The sequence below is a fragment of the Salvelinus sp. IW2-2015 genome, linkage group LG37 (genome assembly GCF_002910315.2).
Source record: "Salvelinus sp. IW2-2015 linkage group LG37, ASM291031v2, whole genome shotgun sequence".
In the NCBI taxonomy this organism is placed as follows: Eukaryota; Metazoa; Chordata; class Actinopteri; order Salmoniformes; family Salmonidae; genus Salvelinus; species Salvelinus sp. IW2-2015.
The window spans coordinates 13135111-13151518 of record NC_036876.1 but is presented as its reverse complement, the minus strand read 5'-3'; the positions used below and the strand labels follow the sequence as shown (position 1 = coordinate 13151518).

The following is a 16408-nucleotide window of genomic DNA, read 5'->3' as shown; positions in this document are numbered from 1 at the left end:
GTGGCATAGAACAGCAGAGTAGAGGCGCTTACAGGAGTTGCACACATGGGGAACTTTTGTAGTAGCCTAGGGTGCTGGACAACTGTGGCCTTTTTATAAACATATTTCATGTAATTCTGCATCATTTTACATGACACTTTTTTAACACCGTACAAATTACCGGAATGACAGGCTTCTTTGACACTGACGGCCTCCCAAGTGGCTCAGTGGTCTAAGGCACTGCATCGCAGTTGCTAGCTGTGCCACTAGAGATCCTGGTTCGAGTCCAGGCTCTGTCGCAGCCGGCCGCGGCCAGGAGACCCATGGGGCGGCGCACAATTGGCCCAGCGTTGTCCGGGTCAGGGGAGGGTTTGACCGGCAGCGATGTCCTTGTCCCATCGCGCTCTAACAACTCCTGTGGCGGGCCGGGTGCAATGCACGCTGACACGGTCGCCAGGTGTACGGTGTTGTTTCCTCTGACACATTGGTGCGGCTGGCTTCCGGGATAAGTGGGCGTTGTGTCAAGAAGCAGTGCGGCTTGGTTGGGTTGTGTTTCGGAGAACGTATGGCTCTCGACCTTCGCCTTTCCTGAGTCCGTACTGGAGTTGCAGCGATGAGATACCAATTGGATACCACAAAATTAGGGGAGAAAAAGGGGTAAAAAGTTTGAAAAAAAATTAATATATATATATATATATATTAGTGTGGAAACACACATTGTGAGGAGGAAATTAGTCCTTCAACTGCTTTCCAGTTTCACTGACTCACCCAATGATGCTCAGCTTACTCACAGGTGATGGCTGATGTGTTTGTGCCAAAAGCCTATATTTCTCTCCTGTTTTACTTTGTAAAACAATTACTTCATCATTACTTTGTAAAATGTGTTCTGGTACCGCGGAGCTCCTCTCCCGCTCACTCTTTGTTCCGGTAACTCCCGATTTACAAATTAAGCACTGCGTGTGACTCATAATGATAGGGAAATATTTGGAAGTTGATCAAATATTTTGGTAGCCGGCAGCAGACGGACTAGTCTTCTCTTTTCAGCAGGAGCCGTTTGCTTTCCAGCCTGTGTTTTCCTTGCTATTTGTATTTGAAATATTGAGAAAGGCCTGCTTTGTCTGCATTCTGTTCATTGACAGATTTGCTTCGCGTTCCTGACTGTAGGCTATACCTTGTTATTGGGTTACACCCAATCCACAGCTATTTAAAAATAAATAAAAAATTGATCTTCGGTGGCTAAATTATAGGCATTCTCATGGTGTAGTAGGCTATTCTGAATTATTTCATTTATTTCTGACAGGCAGCAGTTGTTCTATAACTTTGGCAAATTTTGTTTTTCGATTTATCAGGGGTGCTGCAGCTCCTCCAGAACCCTTTCTGCGTCTATGATTCTATAAGGAAATACGTTATGCCGCGCTGGAGAGATGAGAGTTGCAGGCTCATGTCTATCAGAGCAGAGAGAGGGAGAGAATAATGTAGAAAGTGAATCTCATTCTAGTTCTGCGAGAGATAGAGGTGAGCTTCTCACACAGCCAGGTGTTGGTCTCAAACAGGTTGTAATGTTGCTCAAACCATAAGCCCGGTCCAACCCGAACATTCATATTATTATTATCATCGCTTTTATTTGAAGGTACCGGATCTGGTCAAATAGGTTCCGGAATGAAATAGTCCAAAACGGAGAGGTACAGGATCCTGTTCCGGCAGGATACGGCTTGAATTAAGAGCTGGTCATGTGTCTGTTTCAGCTATGACCCAATGGTGTACTTCTCTCGTTCTGGTTTGCGGAGCGAAAAACTATTCTCTTTTTCTGGTTTGCACCTAATCTCTCTCTCGCTCTCTGTTGCTCTCTGTCTCTCTCTCTCTCTCGACCTCTTCCCTGTCTTCTTTCTCTCGCTCTCTCTCTCTCTCTGAGAAACAGGAAATAACTTGACAGTCACGAGTTGAAGGACACAATCATCAATCATCTCATTCACTGACTTTTATACAGTTTATTCAACTTCAGGTTCGTTTGGATCGGCGTTAGGAGATTGAGTTAAGCCAATGTGCTTGAAACCATGGCAATATGGTTCACCTTGGAGTAGCCTTCAAGTCTGCCAGTCCAATATTTTTCACCTAGTTTATTATTAATTGATGACCTGTACAAGGAAGGTGATTCCATTGTCCTTGATATGAGAGAATCGCTATATTAGTTTGGCGGAGAAATGTTAGATTTTTTTTTTTTCAGTCAGCGAAAAACAAATAACATCCTATGGGATTAGTATACTGTTGGTATTTCAACCTCGTTCTACGCATTTCAACTGAAAATGAAGTAGCTCTGAGGTAAACGGGTAGTTTTAAAGTTTGGCTAATACAAAGTAATAGTATGCCTCTTAAAACAACAAGACCTCCTTTTTTTAAATCTCCTCTGTTGTCATGGTATCCACATGCTATATTAATACAGTTACCATGTTGCAGGTGTCTCTGGACCAGTACCACACCGAGGAGGAGATCTACCAGCTGTCTCTACAGAGAGAGCCACGCAGTGCTAAACCAGCAGTGAGCGCTATGGGCCAGGGCCCAATAGGAAACAAATGTGTCCTTCTAGCCAATAAGAAGCCATTTTTTAAAATTGTATTATATCTTGTAGATAGTTAATGTGTTTTTACAATTTATACAGGAAGTCAATGTATTCTAATAGCTTATAGGAAACCAATGTGTTAATTTTCTCATGACATTTAAACACCCTTGCTCTCATGTTCAACTTACCCTTTTATTGATTCTAGGACGCCTCTGGAGAATTTATGTTCTTGTCTTCTCATTGGTCTGGCAGAACTCTGGCCCCGCCCCCGCTCCCTCCCCCAAGCCCTCTATGATTGACGAATGGGCAGCGTCGGTGAAGCCCAAAGCCGACCCTGCGGTCATCAACAAACACATAGAGAAGATGGTGGACGTACGTTATGCTAGCTAAGTCTCTCAGTTTAGTTGAACCAACTAATTACAAGTTGTTGAAGGAACGTTATTGGCTTGGAACATAGTAGTTATCCTCTCCACTACCCTCTTATTAATCACAACAAGTCACCGGAATGACAACCATAGTACTCTCTGTTTTGAATGTCAGATATGTTGTAGTGATGTGTGTTTCCACGGTTACAGTCTGTCTTCAAGAACTTTGACACGGACGGGGATGGTCACATCTCCAGGGAGGAGTTTGAGATCATCAGGGACAACTTCCCCTACCTCAGCAAGTTTGGAGAACTGGACAAGAACCAGTGAGAGACAAAATCATCTTGGCAACTGTTACCATAGGCTACGTAGCAACAGTCACGTATAACTGATATTGTAACCATACTATGCGTAATAGTGTCACACAGATTAGGAGGAAGGAGACATTATGTTAATTTTCTCTTTCTCTCATTCTGTCTCTCTCTCTCTGTGTCTCGTTGTGTCTCTCTCGCTGTGTCTCTCTCTGTGTGTCTTTGTCTCTCGGTCACTGTGTCTCGGTCTCTTTCTCTCTCTCTCTGTGTCTCGCTGTCTCTGTCTCTGTCTCTCTGTGTGTCTCCCTCTTTGTGTCTTTCTCTCTCTGTGTCTGTCTCTTTGTCTGTGTGTCTGTCTGTCTCTCATTCTCTCTTTCTCATTCTCTCACTCACCAGAGATGGGCAGATCAGCAGAGAGGAGATGATCGACTACTTCATGAAGGCCAGCTCTCTGCTCAACTGTAAGATGGGCTTCATCCACACCTTCACAGAGACCACCTACGTCAAGCCCACCTTTTGTGAACACTGCACTGGCTTTGTGAGTTTACTGTCAGTTTGGCCGTCTATAAATCCATCCTCACTCCTATGTACAGTACAGATCCCTGCCTGAGTTAACTGGATTGATGAATTGATTGACAAATTGATTCTTTTAATGCTGAAATAGTCCCTTAGTCAAAATGGCTCTGGCTCTTTGAGCTTTGAATACTCACTCCTATAGACTATTAAGTCTATTCCCTGCTGTCTTTAAAAGTCATTTTTAAATGCATGGATTGGTGAATGGTGAAGGACAGAATGGCGTAGATGGCTATGGTCACGTCTGGCCACTATGACTATGCAGCAATATTGTGGGAGTTCTAGACAAATACCTAATTACAACATTGGCACATTTTATTTGACAAGGAAAAGACCCTTGAGGTTAGAAACCTGGCAAGAGGTCAGCAGGAAGTAGTCACCGTGCACATACAACCCGAGCAAAATACAATACATTAAAGACCAATTACAATGGTAAATAAAATTGCCTTCCATCAGAGCTTGAAACTCAGCAAGCGATACCCTCTCCTCCAGTTCCAATTTTTTTTTTTGTCAGCTGGCTCCAAGACAAAGGAGCATTATTAGGAGAATGATCCTTCTTCCCATTTCAGTCCTGGCCTTTCGGAGAGGTGACAGATGGTAGCACCTGAGAACAGATACTAAGTGTCTGCGTTATTATTCGGCATCATCATTGGGTCTGCTCTTAACCATGGCAATTATTTGGAGATACAGTTCTGGGATAGGGAGATACTGGAGGTAATACAGCAGGCAGATAATTGGGCTCCTTGACAAGCCCTGTATCCCCCCCCCCCCCCCCCCCMYYSCTGTYYYYCMYSYGGTGGTGAGGAGAGAGAGGTGTCAGAGGGCGTCAGAGGATCTCTGTTGTCTCACACAACGGCAGTGAGTCAGGGGACTGTAATGAGGGCGAGAGTGGCTTTGATACTGAACTGGGCGACAGCTCCTCAAATTGCACCAAAACCCCTAGCAGGTACAACGACCGAGAGAGATGAGGTGCAACACATTGAAAAACATACACCGTGACTCATACACACGTTCTCTCATTTGGTGTGCGCACACACGTGCATGCACACACACTGCTGATTCACTTCACAGGGGAGCTAAGTGAAATGTCCATGCCATTCAGAGAAAAATACTATGGAAAAATAGGGGGGGGGGGTAGAAATGTGCAAAGCGACTCAGCCACCAGCTACTTCCTCTCTGCCTGCTTTCCTGTTGGCTTCGGGGCAAACATAATACTTTGACTTCCAATGTTTTAGAGACAACGCGGTGAGCAAAAAAACAAGCTGCCCAGCACCATTTATGGAGTTCAGTTGCCCTGGGTGACTCAGACATAACTTCATAACCTCACATTGTTTTAATATCTCTCTTCTGACAGCCCCCCCCCCCGCTGTAGTCTTATCACCTGCTTAATGGAGCTAGAACTTAAAGCTCTTGTGAATGTGTCTCTGTGCTCTCTCTCCAGGGCCCTGGTCAAAAGTAGAGCACTACATAGGAATTGGGTTCCATTTGGTACGCAGCCAGGGAGGGCAGCGAGTGTTTGTTCTGCTCTGGCGGCTATAGGTTATACACGGGGCCAGTTTGTAAGATTGGTGTCTAACTCTCTATTAGGCCATGTTTGTTGATATGAGACTTTGCCATGGGGACTCTCTCTCTCTTTCTCTTTTTCTCTCCTCTCTCCTCTCTCTCTCTCTCTCTCTCTTTCGAGGTCTTCTGTTCTTGGCAACTGGTGAGAGTTTTTGTCGTCCTCTATTGGTGTAGGAAAGGTGTAGTTTTTTGAAAGAAAATGAATTCTCTTTGAACTTATGGCTGGTAAGTGTATTGGTGGCATTGAAGGCTCTCTGTCCGTGTGTTTGTCTGTGTGTGTGTGTGTGTGTGTGTAGGGTCAGGTTATTTTCTCTGTCCTCAGATCTCTGATGTGGCTGTGATCTCCTGGACAGGTCTTTCATGTCATTGTACCCCCGCGGTGGGCTCCTAGCGTCTGCTTGATCTCACTCCCCCCCCACCACCTCCTCCTCCTTCCCTCTGTCTCTCCTCCACACCTCCCTCTGTTCCTGTACCTCCCCCTCTCGTTCCTCCTCTCACGTTCTTGCTCTTTCTACCTCTAATGCTCACTCTCTTTCGATCTGCCACTTCCTGTCCCTCGTTCTATTTCTACCCCACTCTTTCTCTACTTCCCTCTTTCCACCTTGCTCCCTCTCCCCACGTCCACCTGCTCCTTCTCCGCATGTGTCATCCTCGTCTCTCTCTGATCCCTGTCACTCTGCCCTATTCTGTCACTAGACGTCCGGCCTTTGTCTCCGTGTTCCAAGAATTTCATGAAGAGAAGTTACAAATCACTTTTCTCTCTCTCTTTCTCCCTAGATATGGGGCTTCTACAAACAGGGATACAAGTGTAAAGGTAAGAGAATCAATACATTTAGCTAACTTGAATAGTTCAAATTGCTATGAAAATTATAGATTTGTCCCTCGAACCAAAGGGGGCTTTTGAGATTCATGTCAACAGCGTGGAAGCCATGGTAAATACATCAGACTACATTACAGTGGCAAGAAAAAGTATGTGAACCCTTTGGAAATACCTGGATTTTTGCAAAAATTGGTCATAAATTTGAACTGATCTTCATCTAAGTCACAACAATAGACAAAGACTGTCTGCTTAAACTAATTACACACAAACAATTATACGTTTTCATGTCTTTATTGAACACACCGTGTAAACATTCACAGTGCAGGGTGGAAAAAGTATGTGAACCCTTGGATTTAATAACTGGTTGACCCTCCTTTGGCAGCAATAAACTAACTCAACCAAATTTTTTCTGTAGTTGCGGATCAGACCTGCACAACGGTCAGGAGGAATTTTGGACAATTCCTCTTTACAAAACTGTTTCAGTTCAGCAATATTCTTGGGATGTCTGGTGTGAACTGCTCTCTTGAGGTCATGCCCCAGCATCTCAATCGGGTTGAGGTCAGGACTCTGACTGGGCCACTCCAGAAGGCGTATTTTCTTCTGTTGAAGCCATTCTGTTGTTGATTTACTTCTGTGTTTTGGGTCGTTGTCCTGTTGCATCACCCAACTTCTGAGCTTCAATTGGCGGACAGCCTAACATTGTCCTGCAAAATGTCTTGATAAACTTGGGAATTCATTTTTCCGTTGATGATAGCAAGCTGTCCAGGCCCTGAGGCAGCAAAGCAGCCCCAAACCATGATGCTCCATCCACTATACTTAACAGTTGTGATGAGGTTTTGATGATGTTGTGCTGTGCCTTTCTTTCTCCACACATGGTGTTGTGTGTTCCTTCCAAACAACTCAACTGTAGTTTCATCTGTCCACAGAATATTTTGCTAGAAGCGCTGTGGAACATCCAGGTGCTCTTTTGCAAACTTCAGACGTGCAGAAATGTTTTTTTTTGGACAGCAGTGGCTTCTTCCGTGGTGTCCTCCCATGAACACCATTCTTGTTTAGTGTTTTACGTATCATAGACTCCTCAACAGAGATGTTAGCATGTTCCAGATGATTTCTGTAAGTCTTTAGCTGACACTCTAGGATTCTTCTTCACCTCATTGAGCGTTGTGCTCTTGCAGTCATCTTCGCAGGATGGCCACTCCTAGGGAGAGTAGCAACAGTGCTGAACTTTCTCCATTTATAGACAATTTGTCTTACCATGGACTGATGAACATCAAGGCTTTCAGAGATACTTTTGTAACCCTTTCAGCTTTATGCAAGTCAACAATTCTTCATCTTAGGTCTTCTGAGATCTCTTTTGTTCGAGGCATGGTTCACATCGGGCAATGCTTCTTGTGAATAGCAAACTTACATTTTGTGAGTGTTTTTATTAGGGCAAGGCAGCTCTAACCAACATCTCCAATCTTGTCTCATTGACTGGATTCCAGGTTAGCTGACTCCTGACTCCAATTAGCTTTTGGAGAAGTCATTATCCTAGGGGTTCACATACTTTTTCCAACCTACACTGTGAATGTTTAAATGATGTATTCAATATAGACAAGAAAAATACAATGATTTGTGTGTTATTAGTTTAAGCACACTATGTTTGTTTATTGTTGTGACTTAGATGACGATCAGATCAAATTTGATGTCCAATTTATGCAGAAATCCAGTTAATTCCAAAGGGTTCACATACTTTTTCTTGCCACTGTACATTACCCCCTTACAGGGCTCCCTTTAAAACACTTAAACAGAGCACACATGATCATAAAATAAACATTTTGTGGGTCTCCGTCGCGCCACTGTTTGTAGAAGCTGTCTCAAGGGTCGACACATTGTAGAAACATAAGTCACATGCACAAACACACATGCACAAGTCACATGGCAGATTTCCGCTAGCGCCAACCCACATTAGCATACACCTGAACTCTGTCTGTACTACGCTCTGTACTCAGTAGACTGTGTCTGTTTCTCAGCTGCATCCCAAATGGAACCCTATTCCCTATGTGGTGCACTACTTTTGACCCGAGACCTATGGGCCCTGGGCAAAAGTGGTGCGCTCTACGTAGGGAATAGGGTGCAGTTTGGGATGCAGCTTCAGCGTGTCTGCTCTACTCTGCTGAGTGCCTTTAATGAGATGTGTGGAAGTCAATGAGAGGTCCCAGCCATTCATTTCCATTACCATTGTTAGCCCCCAGTCGCCGAGTGGGAGAGATGATGGCGGCGGATAATTGAAATGAATTGGCTTGTCGCAGATGGCGTAGAACAGAAGTGCTGAGTGTCTGGCTCTCTTGCACGTGTGTGTGTGTGGTTAGTCTGAATCAGTCTGGGTGTTGTAGACATTTATCGAATCTAACCTTCGCTGATGTGGACGTTTTACCGAGAGCGAGAGGTGTTTAGAAATCAATGAGCGAGTGAGGTCACAAATGGGAGAGTGTGTGTGTGATACTCTGAATCTCTTTCTCTGCCACCCTGGACATCCCTGCTCCCTCTTTTCTACCTACTCCATGAGTGTCCTTCATTGTCGGAGCTGTTGTCAGGGTCTGTCTGCATGGCAGTGTGTGTGTGTGTCAGTGAGCGTGCATCTGTACTGTGCGTATGAGCACCTATCTCTCACCACTCGATCTTCCCTTTGCCCCAATGTTTATTTTTGCACCCCTCTGTCTCTCTTAAACTTTGCCTCTCTCTCCTCCCCATCCCTGATCTCTCGACCCTCCTTTACCTCGCACTCGTTCCCTCCAACTCTCTCGCCCTTCCCGTCTAAACCGGCATTCTTCCCTCGTTCCTTCTTATCTTCCTCTCTCCCCATCTCTTTCTCGCTTTGTCTCCCTCCCTCGGACAGCTTGTGGAATTAACTGTCACAAGGCGTGTCAAGGTCGTCTGGCGGTGGAGTGTCGTAAACGGACCAAGAGCATTAGCCACGAGCACGCCCCCTCCCTTCAGGCACGCTCCTACAGCTTCCCCCCTCCGGCCAACAGCCCACCCAGCCTACAGAACACAGGTGAGAGACCTTACCCCCCCTTTCAACCTCCAATCTGGTTCTACTAATACTATGTCCGCATCCTACCAGGATTCTTCAGATTTGGGGTCACTCAAGAACCAGTAGCATCATACTTCAGCCAGGTAGTCTTTACAGAAGGTTATGAGATGGAATGGTACAGTATGTTTTAGGGCTGACCCCGATTAGTTGACTGATTAATTGTTTGATCGATAGGCTGTTGGTCAATGGAGATGTATTTTTATTTTTTTGTCGAGCAAGTAGCATTGTGTGTGTGTGTGTGTGTGTGTGTGTGTGTGTGAGATATATATATATATATATATACACAGTACAATTATGTAGTAACCAAAAAAATATTAAACATCAAAATATATTTTATATCATTCAAAGTAGCCACTCTGTGCAAAGCTGTTATCAAGGCAAAATCTTGGCATTCTCTCAACCAGCTTCACCTGGAATGCTTTTCCAACAGTCTTGAAGGAGTTCTCACATATGCTGAACACTTGTTGGCTGCTTTTCCTTCACTCTGCGGTCCAACTCATCCCAAACCATCTCAATTGGGTTGAAGTTGGGTGATTTGTGGAGGCCAGGTCATCTGATGCAGCACTCCATCACTCTCCTTCTTGGTCAAATAGCCCTTATACAGCCTGGAGGTGTGTTAGGTCATTGTCCTGTTGAAAAACAGTTGATAGTGCCACTAAGCGCAAACCAGATGGGATGGCATATCACTGCAGAATGCTGTGGTAGCAATGCTGGTTAAGTGTGCCGGGATGCTGTTCTTCAAGGCAGAGTTCCTCTGTCCAGTGTCATTGTTCTTTTTCCCATCTTAATCTTTTATTTTTATTGGCAAGTCTGAGATATTGCTTCTTCTTTGCAACTCTGCCTAGAAGGCCAGCATCCCGGAGTCACCTCTTCGCTGTTGACGTTGAGACTGTGGCTTAATTCGTGTGAAAATATACGTTTGTGCTACTTAATTCATAGGATTTTTATTTTTTTTAAACATTTTTTACAGTTATTGGAGCAATGCATTTTTTTTTTTGTGTCCGACATTTATTTATATGAAAACAAACGTTAACAACCCAATATTGTTAATCAACCAGGTTGTCCCCGAAATACTTATGATATAATAGTAGCCTGACTTTTTTTATTAATGCCAATGCTGTTTTCTGTGCTTGTTTTCACTTAGCACCAGTATCCCAAAGTATTATGTCTGATTTTATGAGGGTTGCCAGATTGGAGTGAAAAGCTGTATTTGTCTGTATTTTTGTGGTATCGATGAAGGAAACTGATTGGGGAATGGGGATACATTTTCATGATGGAAAAATAATTAATCAATAAATGTGGGGGGGGGGGGGAATTCTGTTTTGGTTTAAATTCTCCTGGTGCACCTGCGTGGGATTTGCAACTATAACGAGTCTGGACTATGATCAATTAAGCCATATCAATGCAGTTAAACAGGTTCATGTAAAATAATGAATTATGTTGGCTTACACTTATGGCACTTCCAAGGCCATTTCATGATGATTATTACGGTCGTGTCAATCATGTTATATACTTAGGCTATTGTAACGAGGCATATGCCAGCATCGTAGGCCTACTGCATCTGCCCAGAGGAATACTAGGCTTTGATGGCAACGGCCGTTAGAGCTCATTTTGCCACTTACGAGCCCTGGTTAGAGTCCCTGTTGTAGCAGAAGAAAGTGCAAGCTGCATTGGTAGCAGTGTTAGGATCACGTCCAGCTCCCGTCTAGTTATGTGATCTAGTGGTGGGAAGCATTCTGTTTTTCAACATTGTGTTGGCTGTAATTACATTGATGTATCTAGTGAACAATAGATAAGCAACAATACGCGTGACGGATAGAAGTGGTCACTACAGGTGTGATCAAGCCTTACATCAAAGTTGCCTGAAGCTGAATGAAAAGTGCTATGCTCTGACCAGTGATTCAGAAGAAAGTCCTCTGTGACTGTCTCGATTACATAAGTTAACTTACCAGTAATATGAATCACTGTTGATCCATCCTGTTATCTAATGAGATAGATGTTGAATTTTCGATGGCCTAGAATCGAGGTCTTTCCCAGTCATGAAGGACGAAGCAAGGCCCCTCTTGGTTCTCATTGGCGAGACTGAACTCAAGTTAGTGGTTACAGTGCATTCGGAAAGTATTCAGACCCCTTGACTCCAGACCCCTTTTCCACATTTTGTTACGTTACAGCCTTATTCTACACGGGATTAAATAAAAAATGTCCCTCAATCTACACACAATACCCAATAATGACAAAGTGAAAACAGGTTTTATTTATTAAAAATTAAAAACAGATACCTTATTTACTTAAGTATTCAGACCCTTTGCTATGAGACTCAAAATTGAGCTCAGATGCATATTGACTGGAGTCCACCTGTGGTAAATTCAATTGATTGGACATGATTTGGAAAGGCAGTCACCTGTCTATTTAAGGTCCCACAGTTGACAGTGCATGTCAGACTAAAAACCAAGCCATGTGGTCGAAGGAATTGTCCGTTAAGCTCAGAGACAGGATTGTGTCGAGGCACAGATCTGGGGAAGGGTACCAAAACATTTCTGCCACATTGAAGGTCCCCAAGAAGACAGTGGCCTCCATCATTCTTAAATGGAAAAAGTTTGGAACGACCAAGACTCTTCCTGAGCAATTGGGGGAGAAGGGCCTTGGTCAGGGAGGTGACCATGAACCCGATGGTCACTCTGACAGAGCTCCAGAGTTCCTCTGTGGAGATGGGAGAACCTTCCAGAAGGACAACCATCCTTGCAGCACTCCACCAATCAGGCCTCCATGGTAGAGTTGCCCGACAGAAGCCAATCCTCAGTAAAAGGCACATGACAGCCCGCTTGGAGATTGCCAAAAGGCACCTAAAGGTCTCCTACCATAAGAAACAAGATTCTCTTGTCTGATGAAACCAAGATTGAACTCTTTGGCCTGAATTCCAAGCATCACGTCTGGAGCAAACCTGGCACCATCCCTACGGTGAAGCATGGTGGTGACAGCATCATGCTGTGGGGATGTTATTCAGCGGCAGGATCGAGAGAAGGATGAACGGAGTAGAGTTCAAGGATCTCTCTGATGAAAACCTACTCCAGAGCGCTCAGGACCTCAGACTGGGGCGAAGGTTCACCTTCCAACAGGACAACAACCTTAAGCACACAGCCAAGAAGACACAGGAGTAGCTTGGGGACAAGTCTCTCTGTCCTTGAAGGACCCAGCCAGAGCCCGGCCTTTAATCTGATCGAACATCTCTGGATAGACCTGAAAATAGCTGTGCAGCAACACTCCCCATCCAACCTGACAGAGCTTGAGAGGATCTGCAGAGAAGAATGGGAGAAACTCCCCAAATACAGGTGTGGCAAGCTTGTAGCGTCATACCTAAGAAGACTTGAGGCTGTAATCGCTGCCAAAGGTGCTTCAACAAAGTACTGAGTAAAGGGTCTGAATACTTATGTAAATGTGATATTTCAGTTTTGTATTTCTAATACATTTGCAAAAATGTCTAAACCTGTTTTTGCTTTGTCATTATGGGGTATTATGTGTAGCTTGATGAAGAATAAAAACAATTTAATCAATTTTCCAATGTGGAAAAGTCAAGTGATCTGAATACTGCACTCTATATGTCAGACTGTCTTATTGCTGCTGACATTGCCCATCATGTATTGCTCTAACTTTCAAAAGATTGTTCTGAAGTTTGCCCCCAAAAGTATTTTCCTGTGAATTAAGTCACAGAAAAGTGTGTCTTTTAACACAAATTAAGGCATAAAAAAACGCAGGAAATCTACTGAAATGCTTTTTGTACATATTTGCACGAATTCAGTGTGAGATCGTGTTGACCATTAGCATGTAGTTCAAATGATTGGGTAGTTTTGTTTGATTCCTTTGTCATTCTGCCACGCTGCCTTTTCAATGCATTCTGTGTCTCGCGTTGCACTGTGTTCTGTCTCCACAAATAGTTGTGCAGAAATCACTGCAACGTGTGACGAGCAGATGAATCAAACATCCAGGCACAATTAAACCGCTGGGAATGGTTGTTTCCCTCTGTATACCACTGTGTTATAGAAGGATATTTTTGTTGTTGTTGTTGTATGCTGTTCAGCAATGCCCTTGTCTAATGGAGAATGCAGTGCTATTAATGGGTGGAAGAGACTATATAGCAGGTAACCATGGCCACTGACACTCTTGCTCTCTCCCTGTCGCTCTTCCTCCCTGTCGCTCTTCCTCCCTGTCGCTCTTCCTCCCTGTCGCTCTTCCTCCCTTTCGCTCTTCCTCTCTCGCTCTCTTCCTCTCTCGCTCTCTTCCTCTCTCGCTCTCGCTCTTCCTCTCGCTTTCTCTTTCTCGCTCTTCCTCTTTCGCTCTCTCGCCCTCTTTCTCGCTCGCTCTTTCTCACTCGCTCGTCCTCACTGTCTTGCTCTCTTCCTCTTTCTCGCTTTTCCTCTCTCGCCCTCTCTTTCTCTCGCTCGTCCTTTTTCGCTCTTCCTCTCTCTCGCACTTCCTCTCTCTCTCTCTCTCGCTCTTCCTCTCTCTCTCTTTCTTGCTCTTCCTCTCTCGCTCTTACTTTCCTCTCTCGCTCTCTTTCTCTCTCGCTCTCTTTTCTTTCTCTCGCTCTCTTTCTTCCTCTCTCGCACTCTTTTTGTCTCTCTCGCTCTCTTCCTCTCTCGCTCTCTTCCTCTCTCGCTCTCGCTCTTCCTCTCGCTTTCTCTTTCTCGCTCTTCCTCTTTCTCGCTCGCTCTTCCTCTCTTTCTCACTCGCTCGTCCTCACTGTCTTGCTCTCTTCCTCTTTCTCGCTTTTCCTCTCTCGCCCTCTCTTTCTCTCTCGCTCGTCCTTTTTCGCTCTTCCTCTCTCTCTCTTTCTCGCTCTTCCTCTCTCTCTCTTTCTTGCCCTTCCTCTCTCGCTCTTTCTTGCTCTTCCTCTCTCGCTCGCACTTCCTCTCTCACGCGCTTTTTCTCTCTTTCTCGCTCGCTCTTTCGCGCTCTCTCTTTCTTGCTCTTCCTCTCTCCCTCTTCCTCTCTCGTTCTCTCGCTTTTCATCTTTCTCGCTCTCTCTCTCGCTGTCTTTCTCTCTCTTCCTCTCTTGCGCTTCCTCTTTCGCTCTCACTCTTCCTCTCTCGCTCTCTCTTTCTTGCTTTTTCTCGCTCTTCCTCTCTCGCTCTCTCTCGCTTTCTTCCTCTCTCGCTCTTTATTTCTTCCTCTCTCTTTCTCTCTCTCTCGCTCTCTTTCTCTCTTTCTCGCTGTCTTTTCTTTATCTCTCTCTCGCTCTCTTTTCTTTCTCTCTCGCTCTCTTCCTCTCTCGCTCTTCCTCTTTCGCTCTCTCGCCCTCTTTCTCACTCTTCCTCTTTCTCGCTCGCTCTTCCTCTCTTTCTCACTCGCTCGTCCTTTTTCGCTCTTCCTCTCTCTCGCTCTTCCTCTGTCTCTCTTTCTTGCTCTTCCTCTCTCGCTCGCACTTCCTCTCTCACGCGCTTTTTCTCTCTTTCTCGCTCTTCCTCTCTCCCTCTTCCTCTCTCGTTCTCTCGCTTTTCATCTTTCTTGCTCTCTCTTGCGCTTCCTCTTTCGCTCTCACTCTTCCTCTCTCGCTCTCTCTTTCTTGCTTTTTCTCGCTCTTCCTCTCTCGTTCTTTCTTTCTCGCTCTTCCTCTCTCGCTCTCTCTTTCTCGCTCTTCCTCTCTCCTCGCTCTCTCTCTCTCCGCTCGCTCGCTCTCTCTCTCTCCTCTCCTCTCTTCTCGCCTCTCTCTCTCTCCGCTCTCTCTCTTGTCGCTCTCTCTCTGCTCGCTCTCTCTCTGCTCGCTCTCCCTCTTCTCCTCTCCTCTTGCCTCTCTCTCTGCTCTTCTCTCTCTCTCTCTGCCTCTCTCTCTCTCGTTGCTCTTCTCTCTCCTGCTCTCTCTCTCTTCGCTCGCTCTCTCTCTTTCTCTCCTCTCTCTCTTTCGCTCGCTCTCTCTCTTTCGCTCCGCTCGCTCTCGCTCGCTCGCTCTCTCTCGCTCGCTCGCTCTGCTCGCTCGCTCTCTCTCGCTTCTCTCGCTCTCCTCGCTCGCTCCTCTCTCTCTTTCGCTCCTCTCTCTCTTCGCTCTCGCGCCTCTCTCTTCGCTCGCTCTCTCTCTTTCGCTCGCTCTCTCTCTTTCGTCCGCTCTCTCTCTTATCTCGCTCTCCTCTTCGCCTCGCCTCTCCTCTCTTCGCTCGCTCGCTCTCTCTCTTGCTCGCTCTCTCTCGTTGCTCGCTCTCCTCTCTCTTGCTCGCTCTCTCTCTTGCTCGCTCTCTCTCTCTTGCTCGCTCTCTCCTTGCTCTCTCTCTCTTCTTGCTCTCTCTGTCTCTTGCTCTCTCTCTCTCTTGCTCTCTCTCTTCTCTTGCTCTCTCTCTCTCTTGCTCTCTCTCTTCCTCTTCGCTCTCTCTCTTCCTCGCTCTCTCTCTTTCGCTCGTCTCGCTCTCTCTCGCTCGCTCGCTTCTCTCTCTTCGCCGCTCTCTCTTCTTTCGCTCGCTCTCTCTCTTTCGCTCGCTCTCTCTCTTTCGCTCTGCTCGCTCTCTTCGCTCGCTCTCCTCTCTTTCGCTCGCTCGCTCTCTTTCGCTCGCTCGCTCTCCTTCGCTCGCTCCTCTCTTTCGCTCGCTCGCTCTCTCTCTTTCGCTCCTCTCTCTCTCTCTCTTTCGCTCGCTCGCTCTCCTCTTTCGCTCGCTCTCTTCTCTCTCTCTTCGCTCCTCGCTCTCTCTTCTCTTTCGCTCGCGCTCTCTCTCTTTCGCTCGCTCGCTCTCTCTCTTTCGCCTCGCTCCTCTCTTCGCTCGCTCTTCTCTTTCGCTCGCTCTCTCTCTTTCGCTCGCTCTCTCTCTCGCTCTCTCCTTTCGCTCGCTCGCTCTCTTCGCTCTCTCTCTTTCGCTCGCTCTCTCTCTCTCTTCGCTCGCTCTCTCTCTCTCTTTCGCCGCTCTCTCTCTTCGCTCGCTCTCTCTCTTTCGCTCGCTCGCTCTCTCTCTTCGCTCGCTCGCTCTCTCTCTTCGCTCGCTCCCTCTCTCTCTTTCGCTCGCTCGCTCTCTCTCTTCTCGCTCCTCGCTCGCTCTCTTCTCGCTCTCTCGCTCGCTCTCTCTCTCTCTTTCGCTCGCTCTCTCTCTCTTTCGGCTCGCCTCTCTCTCTCTCTTTCGCTCGCTCTCTCTCTTTTCGCTCGACTCTCTCTCTTTCGCTCGCTCTCTCTCTTTTCGCTCGCTCTCTTCT

The 16408-nt window shown here is 46.0% G+C and overlaps 1 protein-coding gene across 1 annotated transcript in view; it reads left to right on the top strand.

Moving 5' to 3' along the window:
• The window catches only part of LOC111960312 (RAS guanyl-releasing protein 2-like), a 105833-nt gene that overhangs the window by 74948 nt on the left and 14477 nt on the right, over nucleotides 1-16408 (top strand). The window contains exons 10-15 of the mRNA XM_023982274.2: nucleotides 2434-2514; nucleotides 2789-2908; nucleotides 3112-3227; nucleotides 3609-3750; nucleotides 6126-6162; nucleotides 9047-9205. Of these exons, the coding sequence (XP_023838042.1) occupies nucleotides 2434-2514; nucleotides 2789-2908; nucleotides 3112-3227; nucleotides 3609-3750; nucleotides 6126-6162; nucleotides 9047-9205 (655 nt within the window). The remainder of the gene's footprint in view (nucleotides 1-2433; nucleotides 2515-2788; nucleotides 2909-3111; nucleotides 3228-3608; nucleotides 3751-6125; nucleotides 6163-9046; nucleotides 9206-16408) is intronic.